The 18,879-nt window shown below is 54.0% G+C and overlaps 1 protein-coding gene across 1 annotated transcript in view; it reads right to left on the reverse strand.

Annotated features, from left to right (window-relative positions):
- LOC132388958 (alpha-1,2-mannosyltransferase ALG9-like) overlaps positions 1-18,879 on the reverse strand; it is a 386,292-nt gene that overhangs the window by 240,050 nt on the left and 127,363 nt on the right. The window contains 3 exon segments of the mRNA XM_059961380.1: positions 11,478-11,607; positions 13,369-13,516; positions 14,119-14,248. Coding sequence (XP_059817363.1) covers positions 11,478-11,607; positions 13,369-13,516; positions 14,119-14,248 — 408 coding nt within the window.

Here is an 18,879-nt window from a genome sequence, read left to right on the forward strand (position 1 = left end):
TATAGGAAACATCCTCTCCACATCCACTATATCGGTGTCCTCTGGTCCTAGGCTCCCCCACTATAGGAAACATCCTCTCCACATCCACTCTATCAGTGTCCTCTGGTCCTAGACTCCCCCACTATAGGAAACATCCTCTCCACATCCACTCTATCTGTGTCCTCTGGTACTAGACTCCCCCACTACAGGAAACATCCTCTAAACATCCACTCTATTTGTGTCCTCTGGTCCCAGACTCCCTCTCTATAGGAAACATCCTCTCCACATCCACTCTATCTGTGGCGTCTGGACCTAGACTTTCACACTATAGGAAACATCCTCTCCACATCCACTCTATCTGTGTCCTCTGGTCCTAGACTCCCCCACTATAGGAAACATCCTCTCCACACCCACTCTATCTGTGTCCTCTGGTCCTAGACTCCCCCACTATAGGAAACATCCTCGGCACTCCCACTCTATCTGTGTCCTCTGGTCCTAGACTCCCCCACTATAGGAAACATCCTCTGCACTCCCACTCTATCTGTGTCCTCTGGTCCTAGACTCCCCCACTATAGGAAACATCCTCTCCACATCCACTCTATCTGTGTCCTCTAGTCCCAGACTCCCTCTCTATAGGAAACATCCACTCCACATCCACTCTATCTGTGGCCTCTGGTCCTAGACTCCCTCACTACAGGAAACATCCACTCCACACTCACTCTATCTGTGTCCTCTGGTCCCAGACTCCCCCACTACAGGAAACATCCTCTCCACATCCACTCTATCTGTGTTCTCGGGTCCCAGACTTCCCCGCTATAGGAAACATTCTCTCCACACCCACTCTATCTGTGTCCTCTGGTCCGAGACTCCCCCACTATAAGAAACATCCTCTCTACATCCACTCTATCTGTGTCCTCTGGACCTAGACTCCCTCACGATAGGAAACATCCTCTCCACATCCACTCTATCTGTGTCCTCTGGTCGTAGACTCCCCCACTATAGGAAAGATCCTCTCCACATCCATTCTATCTGTGCCCTCTGTTCCCAGACTCCCCCACTATAGGAAACATCCTCTCCACATCCACTCTATCTGTGGCCTCTGGACCTAGACTCTCACACTATAGGAAACATCCTCTCCACATCCAATATATCTGTGCCCTCTGGTCCCAGACTCCCCCACTATAGGAAACATCCTCTCCACATCCACTATATCTGTGTCCTCTGCTCCTAGGCTCCCCCACTATAGGAAACATCCTCTCTACATCCACTCTATCGGTGTCCTCTGGTCCTAGACTACCCACTATAGGAAAAATCCTCTCCACATCCACTCTTTCTGTGTCCTCTGGTCCTAGACTCCCCCACTATAGGAAACATCCTCTCCACACCCACTCTATCTGTGTCCTCTGGTCCTAGACTCCCCCACTATAGGAAACATCCTCTCCACATACACTCTATCTGTGTCCTCTGGTCCTAGACTCCCCCACTATAGGAAACATCCTCTCCACATCCACTCTATCTGTGTCCTCTGGTCCCAGACTCCCTCACTATAGGAAACATCCTCTCCACATCCACTCTACCTGTGTCCTCTGGACCTAGACTCTCCCACCATAGGAAACATCCTCTCCACATCCACTATATCTGTGTCCTCTGGTCCTAGGCTCCCCCACTATAGGAAACATCCTCTCTACATCCACTCTGTCTGTGCCCTCTGGTCCTCGACCCCCCCACTATAGGAAACATCCTCTCCACATCCACTCTATCTGTGTCCTCTGGTCCTAGACTCCCCCACTATAGGAAGCATCCTCTCCACATCCACTCTATCTGTCTCCTCTGGTCCTAGACTCCCCCTCTATAGAAACATCCTCTCCACACCCACTCTATCTGTGTCCTCTGGTCCCAGACTCCCTCACTATAGGAAACATCCTCTCCACATCCACTCTACCTGTGTCCTCTGGTCCTAGACTCCTCCACTATAGGAAACATCCTCTCCACTGCCACTCTATCTGTCTCCTCTGGTCCTAGACTCCCCCTCTATAGAAACATCCTCTCCACACCCACTCTATCTGTGTCCTCTGGTCCTAGACTCCCCCACTATAGGAAACATCCTCTCCACATCCACTCTATCTGTGTCCTCTAGTCCCAGACTCCCTCTCTATAGGAAACATCCTCTCCACATCCACTCTATCTGTGGCCTCTGGTCCTAGACTCCCCCACTACAGGAAACGTCCACTCCACACTCACTCTATCTGTGTCCTCTGGTCCCAGACTCCCCCACTACAGGAAACATCCTCTCCACATCCACTCTATCTGTGTTCTCGGGTCCCAGACTTCCCCGCTATAGGAAACATTCTCTCCACACCCACTCTATCTGTGTCCTCTGGTCCGAGACTCCCCCACTATAAGAAACATCCTCTCTACATCCACTCTATCTGTGTCCTCTGGACCTAGACTCCCTCACGATAGGAAACATCCTCTCCATATCCACTCTACCTGTGTCCTCTGGACCTAGACTCCCCCACGATAGGAAACATCCTCTCCACATCCACTCTATCTGTGTCCTCTGGTCCTAGACTCCCCCACTACAGGAAACATCCTCTCCACATCCACTCTATCGGTGTCCTCTGGTCGTAAACTCCTTCACTATAGGAAACATCCTCTCCACATCCATTCTATCTGTGCCCTCTGTTCCCAGACTCCCCCACTATAGGAAACATCCTCTCCACATCCACTCTATCTGTGGCCTCTGGACCTAGACTCTCACACTATAGGAAACATCCTCTCCACATCCAATATATCTGTGCCCTCTGGTCCCAGACTCCCCCACTATAGGAAACATCCTCTCCACACCCACTCTGTCTGTGTCCTCTGGTCCTAGATTCCCCCACTATAGGAAACATCCTCTCCACATCCACTCTATCTGTGTCCTCTGGTCCTAGACACCCCAACTCTAGGAAACATCCTCTCCACATCCACTCTATCTATGTCCTCTGGTCCTAGGCTCCCCCACTATAGGAAACATCCTCTCCTCATCCACTCTATCTGTGTCCTCTGGTCTTAGACTCCCCCACTATAGGAAACATCCTCTCCACACTCACTCTATCTGTGTCCTCTGGTCCTAGACTCCCCCACTACAGAAACATCCTCTCCACATCCACTCTATCTGTGTCCACTGGTCCCAGACTCCCCCACTATAGGAAACATCCTCTCCACACTCACTCTATCTGTGTCCTCTGGTCCTAGACTCCCCCACTATAGGAAACGTCCTCCACATCCATTCTATCTGTGTCCTCTGGTCCTAGACTCCCCCACTATAGAAACATCCTCTCCACATCCATTCTATCTGTGTCCTCTGGTCCTAGACTCCCCCACTATAGAAACATCCTCTCCACATCCACTCTATCTGTGTCCTCTGGTCCCAGACTCCCTCACTATAGGAAACATCCTCTCCACATCCACTCTATCTGTGTCCTCTGGACCTAGACTCTCCCACCATAGGAAACATCCTCTCCACATCCACTATATCTGTGCCCTCTGTTCCCAGACTCCCCCACTATAGGAAACATCCTCTCCACATCCACTATATCGGTGTCCTCTGGTCCTAGGCTCCCCCACTATAGGAAACATCCTCTCCACATCCACTCTATCAGTGTCCTCTGGTCCTAGACTCCCCCACTATAGGAAACATCCTCTCCACATCCACTCTATCTGTGTCCTCTGGTACTAGACTCCCCCACTACAGGAAACATCCTCTCCACATCCACTCTATCTGTGTCCTCTGGACCTAGACTCCCCCACTATAGGAAACATCCTCTCCACACCCACTCTATCTGTGTCCTCTGTTCCCAGACTCCCCCACTATAGGAAACATCCTCTCCACATCCACTCTATCTGTGGCCTCTGGACCTAGACTCTCACACTATAGGAAACATCCTCTCCACATCCAATATATCTGTGCCCTCTGGTCCCAGACTCCCCCACTATAGGAAACATCCTCTCCACACCCACTCTGTCTGTGTCCTCTGGTCCTAGATTCCCCCACTATAGGAAACATCCTCTCCACATCCACTCTATCTGTGTCCTCTGGTCCTAGACACCCCAACTCTAGGAAACATCCTCTCCACATCCACTCTATCTATGTCCTCTGGTCCTAGGCTCCCCCACTATAGGAAACATCCTCTCCTCATCCACTCTATCTGTGTCCTCTGGTCTTAGACTCCCCCACTATAGGAAACATCCTCTCCACACTCACTCTATCTGTGTCCTCTGGTCCTAGACTCCCCCACTACAGAAACATCCTCTCCACATCCACTCTATCTGTGTCCACTGGTCCCAGACTCCCCCACTATAGGAACATCCTCTCCACATCCATTCTATCTGTGTCCTCTGGTCTTAGACTCCCCCACTATAGAAACATCCTCTCCACATCCACTCTATCTGTGTCCTCTGGTCCCAGACTCCCTCACTATAGGAAACATCCTCTCCACATCCACTCTATCTGTGTCCTCTGGACCTAGACTCTCCCACCATAGGAAACATCCTCTCCACATCCACTATATCTGTGCCCTCTGTTCCCAGACTCCCCCACTATAGGAAACATCCTCTCCACATCCACTATATCGGTGTCCTCTGGTCCTAGGCTCCCCCACTATAGGAAACATCCTCTCCACATCCACTCTATCAGTGTCCTCTGGTCCTAGACTCCCCCACTATAGGAAACATCCTCTCCACATCCACTCTATCTGTGTCCTCTGGTACTAGACTCCCCCACTACAGGAAACATCCTCTAAACATCCACTCTATTTGTGTCCTCTGGTCCCAGACTCCCTCTCTATAGGAAACATCCTCTCCACATCCACTCTATCTGTGGCTTCTGGACCTAGACTTTCACACTATAGGAAACATCCTCTCCACATCCACTCTATCTGTGTCCTCTGGTCCTAGACTCCCCCACTATAGGAAACATCCTCTCCACACCCACTCTATCTGTGTCCTCTGGTCCTAGACTCCCCCACTATAGGGAACATCCTCTCCACATCCACTCTATCTGTGTCCTCTGGTCCTAGACTCCCCCACTATAGGAAACATCCTCTCCACACCCACTCTATCTGTGTCCTCTGGTCCTAGACTCCCCCACTATAGGGAACATCCTCTCCACATCCACTCTATCTGTGTCCTCTGGTCCTAGACTCCCCCACTATAGGAAACATCCTCGGCACTCCCACTCTAGCTGTGTCCTCTGGTCCTAGACTCCCCCACTATAGGAAACATCCTCTGCACTCCCATTCTATCTGTGTCCTCTGGTCCTAGACTCCCCCACTATAGGAAACATCCTCTCCACATCCACTCTATCTGTGTCCTCTAGTCCCAGACTCCCTCTCTATAGGAAACATCCTCTCCACATCCACTCTATCTGTGGCCTCTGGTCCTAGACTCCCCCACTACAGGAAACATCCACTCCACACTCACTCTATCTGTGTCCTCTGGTCCCAGACTCCCCCACTACAGGAAACATCCTCTCCACATCCACTCTATCTGTGTTCTCGGGTCCCAGACTTCCCCGCTATAGGAAACATTCTCTCCACACCCACTCTATCTGTGTCCTCTGGTCCGAGACTCCCCCACTATAAGAAACATCCTCTCTACATCCACTCTATCTGTGTCCTCTGGACCTAGACTCCCTCACGATAGGAAACATCCTCTCCACATCCATTCTATCTGTGCCCTCTGTTCCCAGACTCCCCCACTATAGGAAACATCCTCTCCACATCCACTCTATCTGTGGCCTCTGGACCTAGACTCTCACACTATAGGAAACATCCTCTCCACATCCAATATATCTGTGCCCTCTGGTCCCAGACTCCCCCACTATAGGAAACATCCTCTCCACATCCACTATATCTGTGTCCTCTGCTCCTAGGCTCCCCCACTATAGGAAACATCCTCTCTACATCCACTCTATCGGTGTCCTCTGGTCCTAGACTACCCACTATAGGAAAAATCCTCTCCACATCCACTCTATCTGTGTCCTCTGGTCCTAGACTCCCCCACTATAGGAAACATCCTCTCCACACCCACTCTATCTGTGTCCTCTGGTCCTAGACTCCCCCACTATAGGAAACATCCTCTCCACATACACTCTATCTGTGTCCTCTGGTCCTAGACTCCCCCGCTATAGGAAACATCCTCTCCACATCCACTCTATCTGTGTCCTCTGGTCCCAGACTCCCTCACTATAGGAAACATCCTCTCCACATCCACTCTACCTGTGTCCTCTGGACCTAGACTCTCCCACCATAGGAAACATCCTCTCCACATCCACTATATCTGTGTCCTCTGGTCCTAGACTCCTCCACTATAGGAAACATCCTCTCCACAGCCACTCTATCTGTGTCCTCTGGTCCTAGACTCCCCACTATAGGAAACATCCTTTCCACATTCACTCTATCTGTCTCCTCTAGTCCTAGACTCCCCCACTATAGGAAACATCCTCTCCACATCCACTCTATCTGTGTCCTCTGGTCCTAGACTCCCCCTCTATAGAAACATCCTCTCCACACCCACTCTATCTGTGTCCTCTGGTCCTAGACTCCCCCACTATAGGAAACATCCTCTCCACATCCACTCTATCTGTGTCCTCTGGTCCCAGACTCCCCCACTATAGGAAACATCCTCTCCACATCCACTCTATCTGTGGCCTCTGGACCTAGACTCTCACACTATAGGAAACATCCTCTCCACATCCAATATATCTGTGCCCTCTGGTCCCAGACTCCCCCACTATAGGAAACATCCTCTCCACATCCACTATATCTGTGTCCTCTGCTCCTAGGCTCCCCCACTATAGGAAACATCCTCTCTACATCCACTCTATCGGTGTCCTCTGGTCCTAGACTACCCACTATAGGAAAAATCCTCTCCACATCCACTCTATCTGTGTCCTCTGGTCCTAGACTCCCCCACTATAGGAAACATCCTCTCCACACCCACTCTATCTGTGTCCTCTGGTCCTAGACTCCCCCACTATAGGAAACATCCTCTCCACATACACTCTATCTGTGTCCTCTGGTCCTAGACTCCCCCGCTATAGGAAACATCCTCTCCACATCCACTCTATCTGTGTCCTCTGGTCCCAGACTCCCTCACTATAGGAAACATCCTCTCCACATCCACTCTACCTGTGTCCTCTGGACCTAGACTCTCCCACCATAGGAAACATCCTCTCCACATCCACTATATCTGTGTCCTCTGGTCCTAGACTCCTCCACTATAGGAAACATCCTCTCCACAGCCACTCTATCTGTGTCCTCTGGTCCTAGACTCCCCACTATAGGAAACATCCTTTCCACATTCACTCTATCTGTCTCCTCTAGTCCTAGACTCCCCCACTATAGGAAACATCCTCTCCACATCCACTCTATCTGTGTCCTCTGGTCCTAGACTCCCCCTCTATAGAAACATCCTCTCCACACCCACTCTATCTGTGTCCTCTGGTCCTAGACTCCCCCACTATAGGAAACATCCTCTCCACATCCACTCTATCTGTGTCCTCTGGTCCCAGACTCCCCCACTATAGGAAACATCCTCTCCACACGCACTCTATCTGTGTCCTCTGGTCCTAGACTCCCCCACTATAGGAAACATCCTCTCCTCACCCACTCTATCTGTGTCCTCTGGTCCTAGACTCCCCCACTATAGGAATCATCCTCTCCACATCCTCTGGTCCTAGTCACCCCCACTATAGGAAACATCCTCTCCACACCGCCTCGATCTCGGCCTGTCAGTGTTCCATAAGTTTCAACGCGGTCCCCCACTTCCCCGCACCCCCCCCATGATTCTAAACTGCAGCGAGTACAGGCCCAAAGTCATTAAAACGCCCCTCACGCGTTAACTCTTTCGCTTCCGGGACCGTCCTCGCCCGACCCTCCCCAAGCTCGGCCCATCCTCTCTTTGATGGGCCGAAGGGCCTGACTCCGGACTGTACTTTTCTACATGGGGCCTGTTGCCGCTCACAGTACCATGGTACTGATCACAATCCCGCTGAAGTGAAAACCAGCAGGAGGGGAACAACGCGTCTGAGAAGAAACGTGCACTGGACTTGAGATACAACACTGAGTCGCGTCATTGGCAGAAATTCTCTGACGACCGGAGGACGGGAGGATGAATACAGGGTCCTGGGGGAGGACTTTGTCAAACGGTTGCAAGCTGAATCATCTGCAGCTCAGTATCAGTAAGGCAAAGGAGATGGTGATGGATTTTAGGGAAGACTAAGCCTGTACTGCTCCCTGTTACTATTGACGGTGAGGACGTGGATGGGGTGAGGATCTCCAGGTTTCTGGGGGGGGGGGGGGGGAACCTGGAAGACAGACTTGAGTGGAGCACCAACACAGAGGCTGTGTACAAGAAGGGCCAGAGTCGCCTCCACTTCCTGAGGAGACTGAGGTCCTTTGGAGTGTGCAGGCCTCTCCCTCACACGTTCTACCGGTCTGTCATCACCAGGACAATCTTCCACGCGGTGGTGAGCTGGGGCAATGGCATCAACACGGGATGATGCCAACAGGCTCGATAAACTGATAGGAAAGGCTGGCTCTGTTACAGGAGTCGAACTGAATACACCGGAGGCCGTGGTGGAACAAGGGACCCTCCGGAAAATCCCGGCAATTCCGGACGATGTTTCCCACCCTCTGCGTGCCGCCTTGGCTGAACAGAGGGAGCACTTTCAGTAACAGACTGAGACAACTGCGCTGCTCCAAAGAGCGATAAATGAGGTGATTCTGACCCTCGGCCATCGGGCTCTATAATGAGTCAACCTACAGCAGGGGGAGTGATGACTCCCCCCCCCTCCCCCGTTAGACTGTTATTAACCAGAGCTCTGTTTACCACACACTGCTATCACAGACCCTGTGAAATATTACCGTCAATTCTTATCTGTGGACATGCACCATGCGTGTATGAAATCACGGTAACTCTTGTACAAACTTATCAGTGCGAACTTGCAAATCTTGTGATCATCAGCTTGTTTTATCTTGTACATCCCATTTCACCTCTCTTCCAACATCTGTACATCTGTGCACTCATGAGGCGGTAAATTTCCTCTGGGATCTATCTCTCCGCGTGTCTGTACAAGCTCACTCAGCTGGTTGCCGAGACGGACGTCAGCAGATTCCTCTGCGGACTGCGAGGGGCCGGTAAATGTCAGATTCTCCAGTGTCAGGCGCGAGACCGGCGCGGGAGCCCTGCCGGAATGAGAAGAGAAGCTCGGCGGGTCTGAGCGGAGGTATAACGTTTCCCTCTCCGCCGGCGTGCTGGACCCAGCCCTGCCAACTTGCTTGACCGCCGGCTCGCCAGAAAGGCCCAGCTCATGCCGAGGTGCCCGTCCATCGACTACAGCTTGGCCTTCCCTCCTTTCTCAGGAGCTTGCAAAGATTCGGCACGTCATCCAGAACTTTGGCCAACTTCTGCAGATGTGTGGTGGAGAATATCGGATGGCTGCATCACAGCCCTGGTAACGGGAGCATGAGTGCCCCCTGTACGGAAAATCCGACAAAAAAGTAGTGGACACGGCCCAGTCCATCAAGGGCGAAGCTCTCCCCACCACTGAGCAGGTCTACATGGAGCATTCTTTCAGGAAAGCGGTGTCCATCGTCCCACCACCAGAACTTGCTGCCACCAGGAAGGAGGGTACGGGAGCCTCAGGACCCACACCTCCAGGTTCAGGGACAGTTATCACCCCTCAACCATCAGGAAGGAGGTACAGGAGCCTCAGGACCCACACCACCAGGTTCAGGGACAGTTATTACCCCTCAACCATCAGGAAGGAGGTACAGGAGCCTCAGGACCCACACCACCAGGTTCAGGGACAGTTATTACCCCTCAACCATCAGGAAGGAGGTACAGGAGCCTCAGGACCCAAACCACCAGGTTCAGGGACAGTTATTACCCATCAACCATCAGGAAGGAGGTACAGGAGCCTCAGGACCCACACCACCAGGTTCATGGACAGTTATTACCCATCAACCATCAGGAAGGAGGTACAGGAGCCTCAGGACCCACACCACCAGGTTCAGGGACAGTTATTACCCATCAACCATCAGGAAGGAGGTACAGGAGCCTCAGGACCCACACCACCAGGTTCAGGGACAGTTATTACCCCTCAACCATCAGGAAGGAGGTACAGGAGCCTCAGGACCCACACCACCAGGTTCAGGGACAGTTATTACCCCTCAACCATCAGGAAGGAGGTACAGGAGCCTCAGGACCCACACCACCAGGTTCAGAGACAGTTATTACCCCTCAACCATCAGGAAGGAGGTACAGGAGCCTCAGGACCCACACCACCAGGTTCAGGGACAGTTATTACCCCTCAACCATCAGGAAGGAGGTACAGGAGCCTCAGGACCCACACCACCAGGTTCAGGGACAGTTATTACCCCTCAACCATCAGGAAGGAGGTACAGGAGCCTCAGGACCCACACCACCAGGTTCAGGGACAGTTATTACCCCTCAACCATCAGGAAGGAGGTACAGGAGCCTCAGGACCCACACCACCAGGTTCAGGGACGGTTATCACCGCTCAACCATCAGGAAGGAGGTACAGGAGCCTCAGGACCCACACCACCAGGTTCAGGGACAGTTATTACCCCTCAACCATCAGGAAGGAGGTCCAGGAGCCTCAGGACCCACACCACCAGGTTTAGGGACAGTTATCACCCCTCAACCATCAGGAAGGAGGTACAGGAGCCTCAGGACACACACCACCAGGTTCAGGGACAGTTATTACCCCTCAACCATCAGGAAGGAGGTACAGGAGCCTCAGGACCCACACCACCAGGTTCAGGGACAGTTATTACCCCTCAACCATCAGGAAGGAGGTACAGGAGCTTCAGGACCCACACCAGCAGGTTCAGGGACGGTTATCACCGCTCAACCATCAGGAAGGAGGTACAGGAGCCTCAGGACCCACACCACCAGGTTCAGGGACAGTTATCACCCCTCAACCATCAGGAAGGAGGTACAGGAGCCTCAGGTCCTAGTCCTGACGAAGGGTCTCGGCCCGAAACGTCGACAGTGCTTCTCCCTATAGATGCTGCCGGGCCTGCTGCGTTCCACCAGCATTTTGTGGGAGCAGAATTAGGCCGTCTGGCCCATCGAGTCTGCTCCGCCATTCAATCATGGCTGATCCTTATTTTTCCATCTCCTCCTCAACCCCAGTTCCCGGCCTTCTCCCTCTAACCTTTGATGTCCTGTCTAATCAAGAACCTGTCAATCTCTGCCTTAAATACCCCCAACGACCTGGCCTCCACAGATTCACCACCCTCTGGCTAAAGACATCCCTGCTTTGAAAGGGCGCCCCTCTATCCTGAGGCTGTGCCCTCTCGTCCTAGACTCCCCCACCATGGGAAACATCCTTTCCACATCTACTCTGTGTCCAGGCCTTTCAATGAGATTCCCCCCCACCCCCCACTTCATCTTTCCGATAAACACACACAACAGTCACTTACGTATCGAGAGGGCTCTTCGAGGTTTTGGTCGTTCATGTCAGTGGGATGAATTCGAGTTGCTTTGGGTCCTTTGGCGAAGGGCTTTGGGAGCTGCCCGCGGAACTCAGAGGTGACAAACTGCAGCTGCCAGCTGTGGGGGGGGGGAGGAAGGGCACGGGTCTTTATTCCGCCCGTCGAAGAAGCAACGTCAGCCGCGGCGACAGAAGCTCCTACATACGCCGAGACGACGGGCGCGGGGGGAATTGAAAGACTGGCCCAGGACAAGCCGCAGTCGGTAATCTGCGCCCCAGTAGGGGGGGGGATGGCCTTAACAAGGCAGCGGCAGCACAGGGACGTACAACCATATAACAATTACAGCACGGAAACGGGGCAGGCTCGATGGGCCGGGTGGCCGACTCCTGTTCCGATTTCGTACGTTATCGTGTCCTTATGAACTCCCATTGATGGAGAGTGAGGGATTCCCGTTGAGAATTTACAGAGAAGGGGTAGGAGAGGAGGGAGGAGAGGAGGAGAGGGGAGGGGAGAGGAGGAGAGGGGGAGGAGAGAAGGGAGGAGAGGGGATGAGAGGGGGGAGAGGAGGGGAGGAGAGGGGTGGAGAGGGTGGAGAGTGGAGAGGAGAGGGGAGGGAGAAGGGGGAGGAGAGGGCGAGGAGAGAGGGGGAAGGGGGAGGAGAGGGCGAGGAGAGAGGGGGAAGGGGGAGGAGAGGGTGAGGAGAGAGGGGGAAGGGGGAGGAGAGGGCGAGGAGAGAGGGGGAAGGGGGAGGAGAGGGTGAGGAGAGAGGGGGAAGGGGGAGGAGAGGGCGAGGAGAGAGGGGGAAGGGGGAGGAGAGGGTGAGGAGAGGGGGAAGGGGGAGGAGAGGGTGAGGAGAGGGGGAAGGGGGAGGAGAGGGTGAGGAGAGGGGGAAGGGGGAGGAGAGGGCGAGGAGAGGGGGAAGGGGAGGAGAGGGCGAGGAGAGAGGGGGAAGGGGGAGGAGAGGGCGAGGAGAGAGGGGGAAGGGGGAGGAGAGGGCGAGGAGAGAGGGGGAAGGGGGAGGAGAGGGCGAGGAGAGAGGGGGAAGGGGGAGGAGAGGGCGAGGAGAGAGGGGGAAGGGGAGGAGAGGGCGAGGGGGAAGGGGAGGAGAGGGCGAGGAGAGAGGGGGAAGGGGGATTGAGAGTGGCGAGAGAGACAGGAAGAGACGGTGGAAGCAGAGAAAGAGAGAGAGAGGTCAGCAGAGAGAGGGAGGGGGAGGAGAGAAGGGGAGAGGGATAGTGGAGAGAGAGAGAGAGAGGAACAGAAAGAAAGTGGGGAGGGGAGAGAAAAAAGGGGAGAGTGGGGAGGAGCGGGGGGATTGAGAGTGGAGAGAGAGGAAGAGAGAGAGACAGGGAGAGACGGTGGAAGCAGAGAGAGAGAGAGAGAGTCGGGAGAGAGGCAGTGACAGAGAGGGAGGGAGGAGAGAAGGGGAGAGGGATAGTGGAGGGAGAGAGAGAGGAACAGAAAGAAAGTGGGGAGGGGAGAGTGGGGAGGAGAGGGGGAGGGAGGGGGGAATTGAGAGTGGAGAGAGAGAAGGAGAGAGGGTGAAGGGAGAAAAAGAGGACAGAGAGGAGTGAGACAGGGAGAGACAGAAAGAAAGTCAGAGAGAAAGAAAGAGAAACAGAGACAGGGAGGGAGGGAGGGAGGGAAGGGAAGAAGAGGAGAGAGAGAGACGGAGATGCAGAGACAGAGGGAGAGAGAGAAAGGGGAGGAAGGAAGAGGAAGAAAGTGGGGAGGGAGGATTGAGTGGAGAGAGAGAAGGGGAGAGGGACAGTGAAGGGAGAAAAAGAAAGATGGAGAGATAAAAGTGCGAACTTTGATAATTCGAGGCCCGCGCCCGACAGAAGTGGCGCATCATTTGAGAAATGCAGGAGCTGCTCACTTGTCGGGTAAGAGGAAGCTGCCCGGGAAGCGGTGCCACTCCTTCCCAACGCAGACGTTGACCGGCCTTCCCTCGGGGACCGTGTGGGTGCCTGGGTCGGAGGCGATCCGCTGGAACTCTGGGTAAAGGTCCAGGGGCGCATGGTAGCCTGTAAAGACACACAGAGAGACAACGCGGTGGGATCCCCCGGCCGGATTCTTCATAAACCACCTCCCTAACTGAAACTGCGGCCCAACACTAAGGCTTCTGGCCGGCTCCGGACACGGTGGTTGACGGTTTTACAACGGTTCCGGAGGTTTCTCCACACACTCTGGAAGAATTTGTACAGATGGGCAGTGGGACATGTCGAGGTGGCGGGGCCTCACTCGGTCCGTGGAAGTGATTCCGGGATTGAAAGGCCCCGTCGCATGAGGAGCGTTTGACGGCTCCGGGATCAGAAGAACGAGGGGTTGACCGACCGGACGGTGAAGGGGCCTCGATGGGGCGGATGCGGAGAGGAGGGTGGGGCAGCACAGGCCTCGGAAGAACGGAGATGAGGTGGGGGGGGGGGGGGGGAGAGTTTCTTCAGCCGGAGAGTGGAGCATCTGCGGAATTCATCGCCGCAGGCGGCTACAGAGGCTGAGTCTTTATGCCGTTTCTTAAGGCCGATGGATTGGTAGGTTGACGGGCCAAATGGCCTCTGATCCTTCCCCCTTCCCCCCCCCCCCCCCCACCTGACAAGGACGAAAGCGTAACCGCCCAGCTACTGACCTCTGAACAGCGCCACGGAGCGGGAAAGGGACAGCAGTCCGAAGAGGCCGACCGTGCCCAAGGCCAGCCAGTTGGAGGAGATGGTGTAGTGCTCTGGCCGGTATCGGTGGAACAGGAAGTGGTAGGATTTCTGTCGGAGAGACGGTGGGGCGGGGGGAGGAAAGAAAGGTTCAGTCAGTGAAAGCTTCTCTCTTGCTGCACGAGGACTGTCTGACCAAACAGATCACTGTCTGGACGAGGAAATCTGCCAAAGCTGGAAACTCAAGCAACACACACAAGTTGTTCAGGGCTGATGAAGGGTCTCGGCCCAAAACGTCGACAGTGCTTCTCCCTATAGACGCTGCCTGACCTGCTGTGTTCCACCAGCGTTTTGTGTGCGTTTCTATCTGAATGGTGTCAAGTTAGGAAAAGGGGGAAGTACAACGAGACCTAGGTGTTCTTGTACATCAGTCACTGAAAGTAAGCATGCAGGTACAGCAGGCAGTGAAGAAAGCTGATGGCATGTTGGCCTTCATAACAAGGGGAGTTGAATATAGGAGCAAAGAGATCCTTCTGCAGCTGTACAGGGCCCTGGTGAGACCCCACCTGGAGTATTGTGTGCAGTTTTGGTCTCCAGATTTGAGGAGGGACATTCTTGCTATTGAGGGAGTGCAGTGTAGGTTCACGAGGTTGATTCCCAGAATGACGGGACTGTCATATGTTGAAAGATTGGAACGACTGGGCTTGTATACACTGGAATTTAGAAGGACGAGAGGGGATCTGATTGAAACATATAAGATGATTAAGGGATTGGACGCGCTAGAGGCAGGAAGCATGTTCCCGCTGATGGGTGAGTCCAGAACCAGAGGCCACAGTTTAAGAATAAGGGGTAGGGGCCATTTAGAATGGAGTTGAGGAAAAACTTTTTCACCCAGAGAGTGGTGGATCTATGGAAAGCTCTGCTTCAGGAGGCAGTGGAGGCCAAGTCTCTGGATGCTTTCAAGAGAGAGATAGATAGAGCTCTTAAAGATAGCGGAGTCAGGGGATATGGGGAGAGGGCAGGAACGGGGTTACTGATTGTGGATGAACAGTGAACGGCAGTGCTGGCTCGAAGGGCCGAATGGCCTACTCCTGTCATTATTGTCAATTATCTATAAACCACAATGGCTAAAATTAAAACACCGTCTCAGGGTGTAACAGAAGGGAGGAGAGAGAGTGAGCAGGGAGGTGGGGGGGGGGGGTGGTGGAGGAACTCCCTGACGATGGACGCTGTTTTCTCACTACGGCGGTTCCCGTAGACACACTCAACAGCTGAGGGGGTTTTACCCGTGACGGAATGTGCCACCTTGTACAATTGGGCTTCAGTTAACTAAAACGCCACAGTTCACTCCAACTCCTTCACCCTGTCGGTCCGGAGGGAGCCCCAGACTCCCCTCGCGTCACCACTGGGCAGATCGCTCGTTCGCAGCTCGAACTAAACTCCAGACTTCCGGAAACGCAAAACATGCTCAATCGTGTCATTTCCCCCTGAATCTGATGAGCTCAACAACCACAAGGTCAAGTTAATCGTTAAATACAGCGTGACATTCACACCGCTGTCATCGGGAAGGAGGTACAGGAGCCTCAGGATCCACACCACCAGGTTCAGGGACAGTTATCACCCCTCAACCATCAGGAAGGAGGTACAGGAGCAACAGGACCCACACCACCAGGTTCAGGGACAGTTATTACCCCTCAACCATCAGGAAGGAGGTACAGGAGCCTCAGGACCCACATCACCAGTTTCAAGAACAGTTATCACCCCTCGACCATCAGGAAGGAGGTACAGGAGCCTCAGGACCCACACCACCAGTTTCAAGAACAGTTATCACCCCTCAACCATCAGGAAGGAGGTACAACAGCCTCAGGACCCACACCACCAGGTTCAGGGACAGTTATCACCACTCAACCATCAGGAAGGAGGTACAGGAGCCTCAGGACCCACACCACGAGGTTCAGGGACAGTTATCACCCCTCAACCATCAGGAAGGAGGTACAGGAGCCTCAGGATCCACACCACCAGGTTCAGGGACAGTTATCACCCCTCAACCATAAGGAAGGAGGTACAGGAGCCTCAGGACCGGCACCACCAGGTTCAGGGACAGTTATCACCCCTCAACCATCGGGAAGGAGGTACAGGAGCCTCAGGACCCACACCACCAGGTTCAGGGACAGTTATCACCCTTCAACCATCAGGAAGGAGGTACAGGAGCCTCAGGACCGGCACCACCAGGTTCAGGGACAGTTATCACCCTTCAACCATCAGGAAGGAGGTACAGGAGCCTCAGGACCCACACCACCAGGTTCAGGGACAGTTATCACCCCTCAAACATCAGGAAGGAGGTACAGGAGCCTCAGGACCGGCACCACCAGGTTCAGGGAGTTATCACCCTTCAACCATCAGGAAGGAGGTACAGGAGCCTCAGGACCCTCACCACCAGGTTCAGGGACAGTTATTACCCCTCAACCATCAGGAAGGAGGTACAGGAGCCGCAGGGCCCACACCACCAGGTTCAGGGACAGTTATCACCCCTCAACCATCAGGAAGGAGGTACAGGAGCCTCAGGACCCACACCACCAGGTTCAGGGACAGTTATTGCACCTCAACCATCAGGAAGGAGGTACAGGAGCCTCAGGACGCACACCACCAGGTTCAGGGACAGTTATTGCACCTCAACCATCAGGAAGGAGGTACAGGAGCCTCAGGACCCACACCACCAGGTTCAGGGACAGTTATTACCCCTCAACCATCAGGAAGGAGGTACAGGAGCCTCAGGACCGGCACCACCAGGTTCAGGGACAGTTATTACCCCTCAACCATCAGGAAGGAGGTACAGGAGCCTCAGGACCCACACCACCAGGTTCAGGGACAGTTATCACCCCTCAACCATCAGGAAGGAGGTACAGGAGCCGCAGGGCCCACACCACCAGGTTCAGGGACAGTTATCACCCCTCAACCATCAGGAAGGAGGTACAGGAGCCTCAGGACCCACACCACCAGGTTCAGGGACAGTTATCACCCCTCAACCATCAGGAAGGAGGTACAGGAGCCTCAGGACCCACACCACCAGGTTCAGGGACAGTTATTGCACCTCAACCATCAGGAAGGAGGTACAGGAGCCTCAGGACCCACACCACCAGGTTCAGGGACAGTTATCATTCCTCAACCATCAGGAAGGAGGTACAGGAGCCTCAGGACCCACACCACCGGTTTCAGGGACAGTTATCACACCTCAACCATCAGGAAGGAGGTACAGGAGCCTGAAGACCCACACCACCAGGTTCAGGAACAGTTATCACCCCTCATTCATCAGGAAGGAGGTACAGGAGCCTCTGGACGCACACCACCAGGTTCAGGGACAGTTATCACCCCTCAAGCATCAGGAAGGAGGTACAGGAGCCTCAGGACCCACACCACCAGGTTCAGGAACAGTTATCACACCTCACCCAACAGGAAGGAGGTACAGGAGCCTCAGGACCCACACCACCAGGTTCAGGGACAGTTATTGCACCTCAAACATCAGGAAGTAGGTACAGGAGCCTCAGGACCCACACCACCAGGTTCAGGGACAGTTATTACCCCTCAACCATAAGGAAGGAGGTACAGGAGCCGCAGGACCCACACCACCAGGTTCAGGGACAGTTATCACCCCTCAACCATCAGGAAGGAGGTACAGGAGCCTCAGGACCGGCACCTCCAGGTTCAGGGACAGTTATTACACCTCAACCATCAGGAAGGAGGTACAGGAGCCTCAGGACCCACATCACCAGTTTCAAGAACAGTTATCACCCCTCAACCATCAGGAAGGAGGTACAACAGCCTCAGGACCCACACCACCAGGTTCAGGGACAGTTATCACCACTCAACCATCAGGAAGGAGGTACAGGAGCCTCAGGACCCACACCACGAGGTTCAGGGACAGTTATCACCCCTCAACCATCAGGAAGGAGGTACAGGAGCCTCAGGACCCACACCACCAGGTTCAGGAACAGTTATCACCCCTCAACCATCAGGAAGGAGTTACAGGAGCCTCAGGACCCACACCACCAGGTTCAGGAACAGTTATCACCCCTCAACCATCAGGAAGGAGGTACAGGAGCCTCAGGACCCACAACACCAGGTTCAGGGACAGTTATTGCACCTCAAACATCAGGAAGGAGGTACAGGAGCCTCAGGATGCACACCACCAGGTTCAGGATCAGTTATTACCCCTTAACTATCAGGAAGGAGGTACAGGAGCCTCAGGACCCACACCACCATGTTCAGGGACAGTTATCATTCCTCAACCATCAGGAAGGAGGTACAGGAGCCTCAGGACCCACACCACCAGGTTCAGGGACAGTTATTACCCCTCAACCATCAGGAAGGTGGTACAGGAGCCTCAGGACCCACACCACCGGTTTCAGGGACAGTTATCACACCTCAACCATCAGGAAGGAGGTACAGGAGCCTGAGGACCCACACCACCAGGTTCAGGAACAGTTATCACCCCTCAACCATCAGGAAGGAGGTACCAGAGCCTCAGGACCCACACCACCAGGTTCAGGGACAGTTATCACCCCTCAACCATAAGGAAGGAGGTACAGGAGCCTCAGGACCCACACCACCAGGTTCAGGAAGAGTTATTACCCCTCAACCATCAGGAAGGAGGTACAGGAGCCTCAGGACCCACACCACCAGGTTCAGGGGCAGTTATTGCACCTCAAACATCAGGAAGGATGTACAGGAGCCTCAGGACCCAC

This window comes from Hypanus sabinus, unplaced genomic scaffold (genome assembly GCF_030144855.1).
Source record: "Hypanus sabinus isolate sHypSab1 unplaced genomic scaffold, sHypSab1.hap1 scaffold_442, whole genome shotgun sequence".
Lineage (NCBI taxonomy): Eukaryota > Metazoa > Chordata > Chondrichthyes > Myliobatiformes > Dasyatidae > Hypanus > Hypanus sabinus.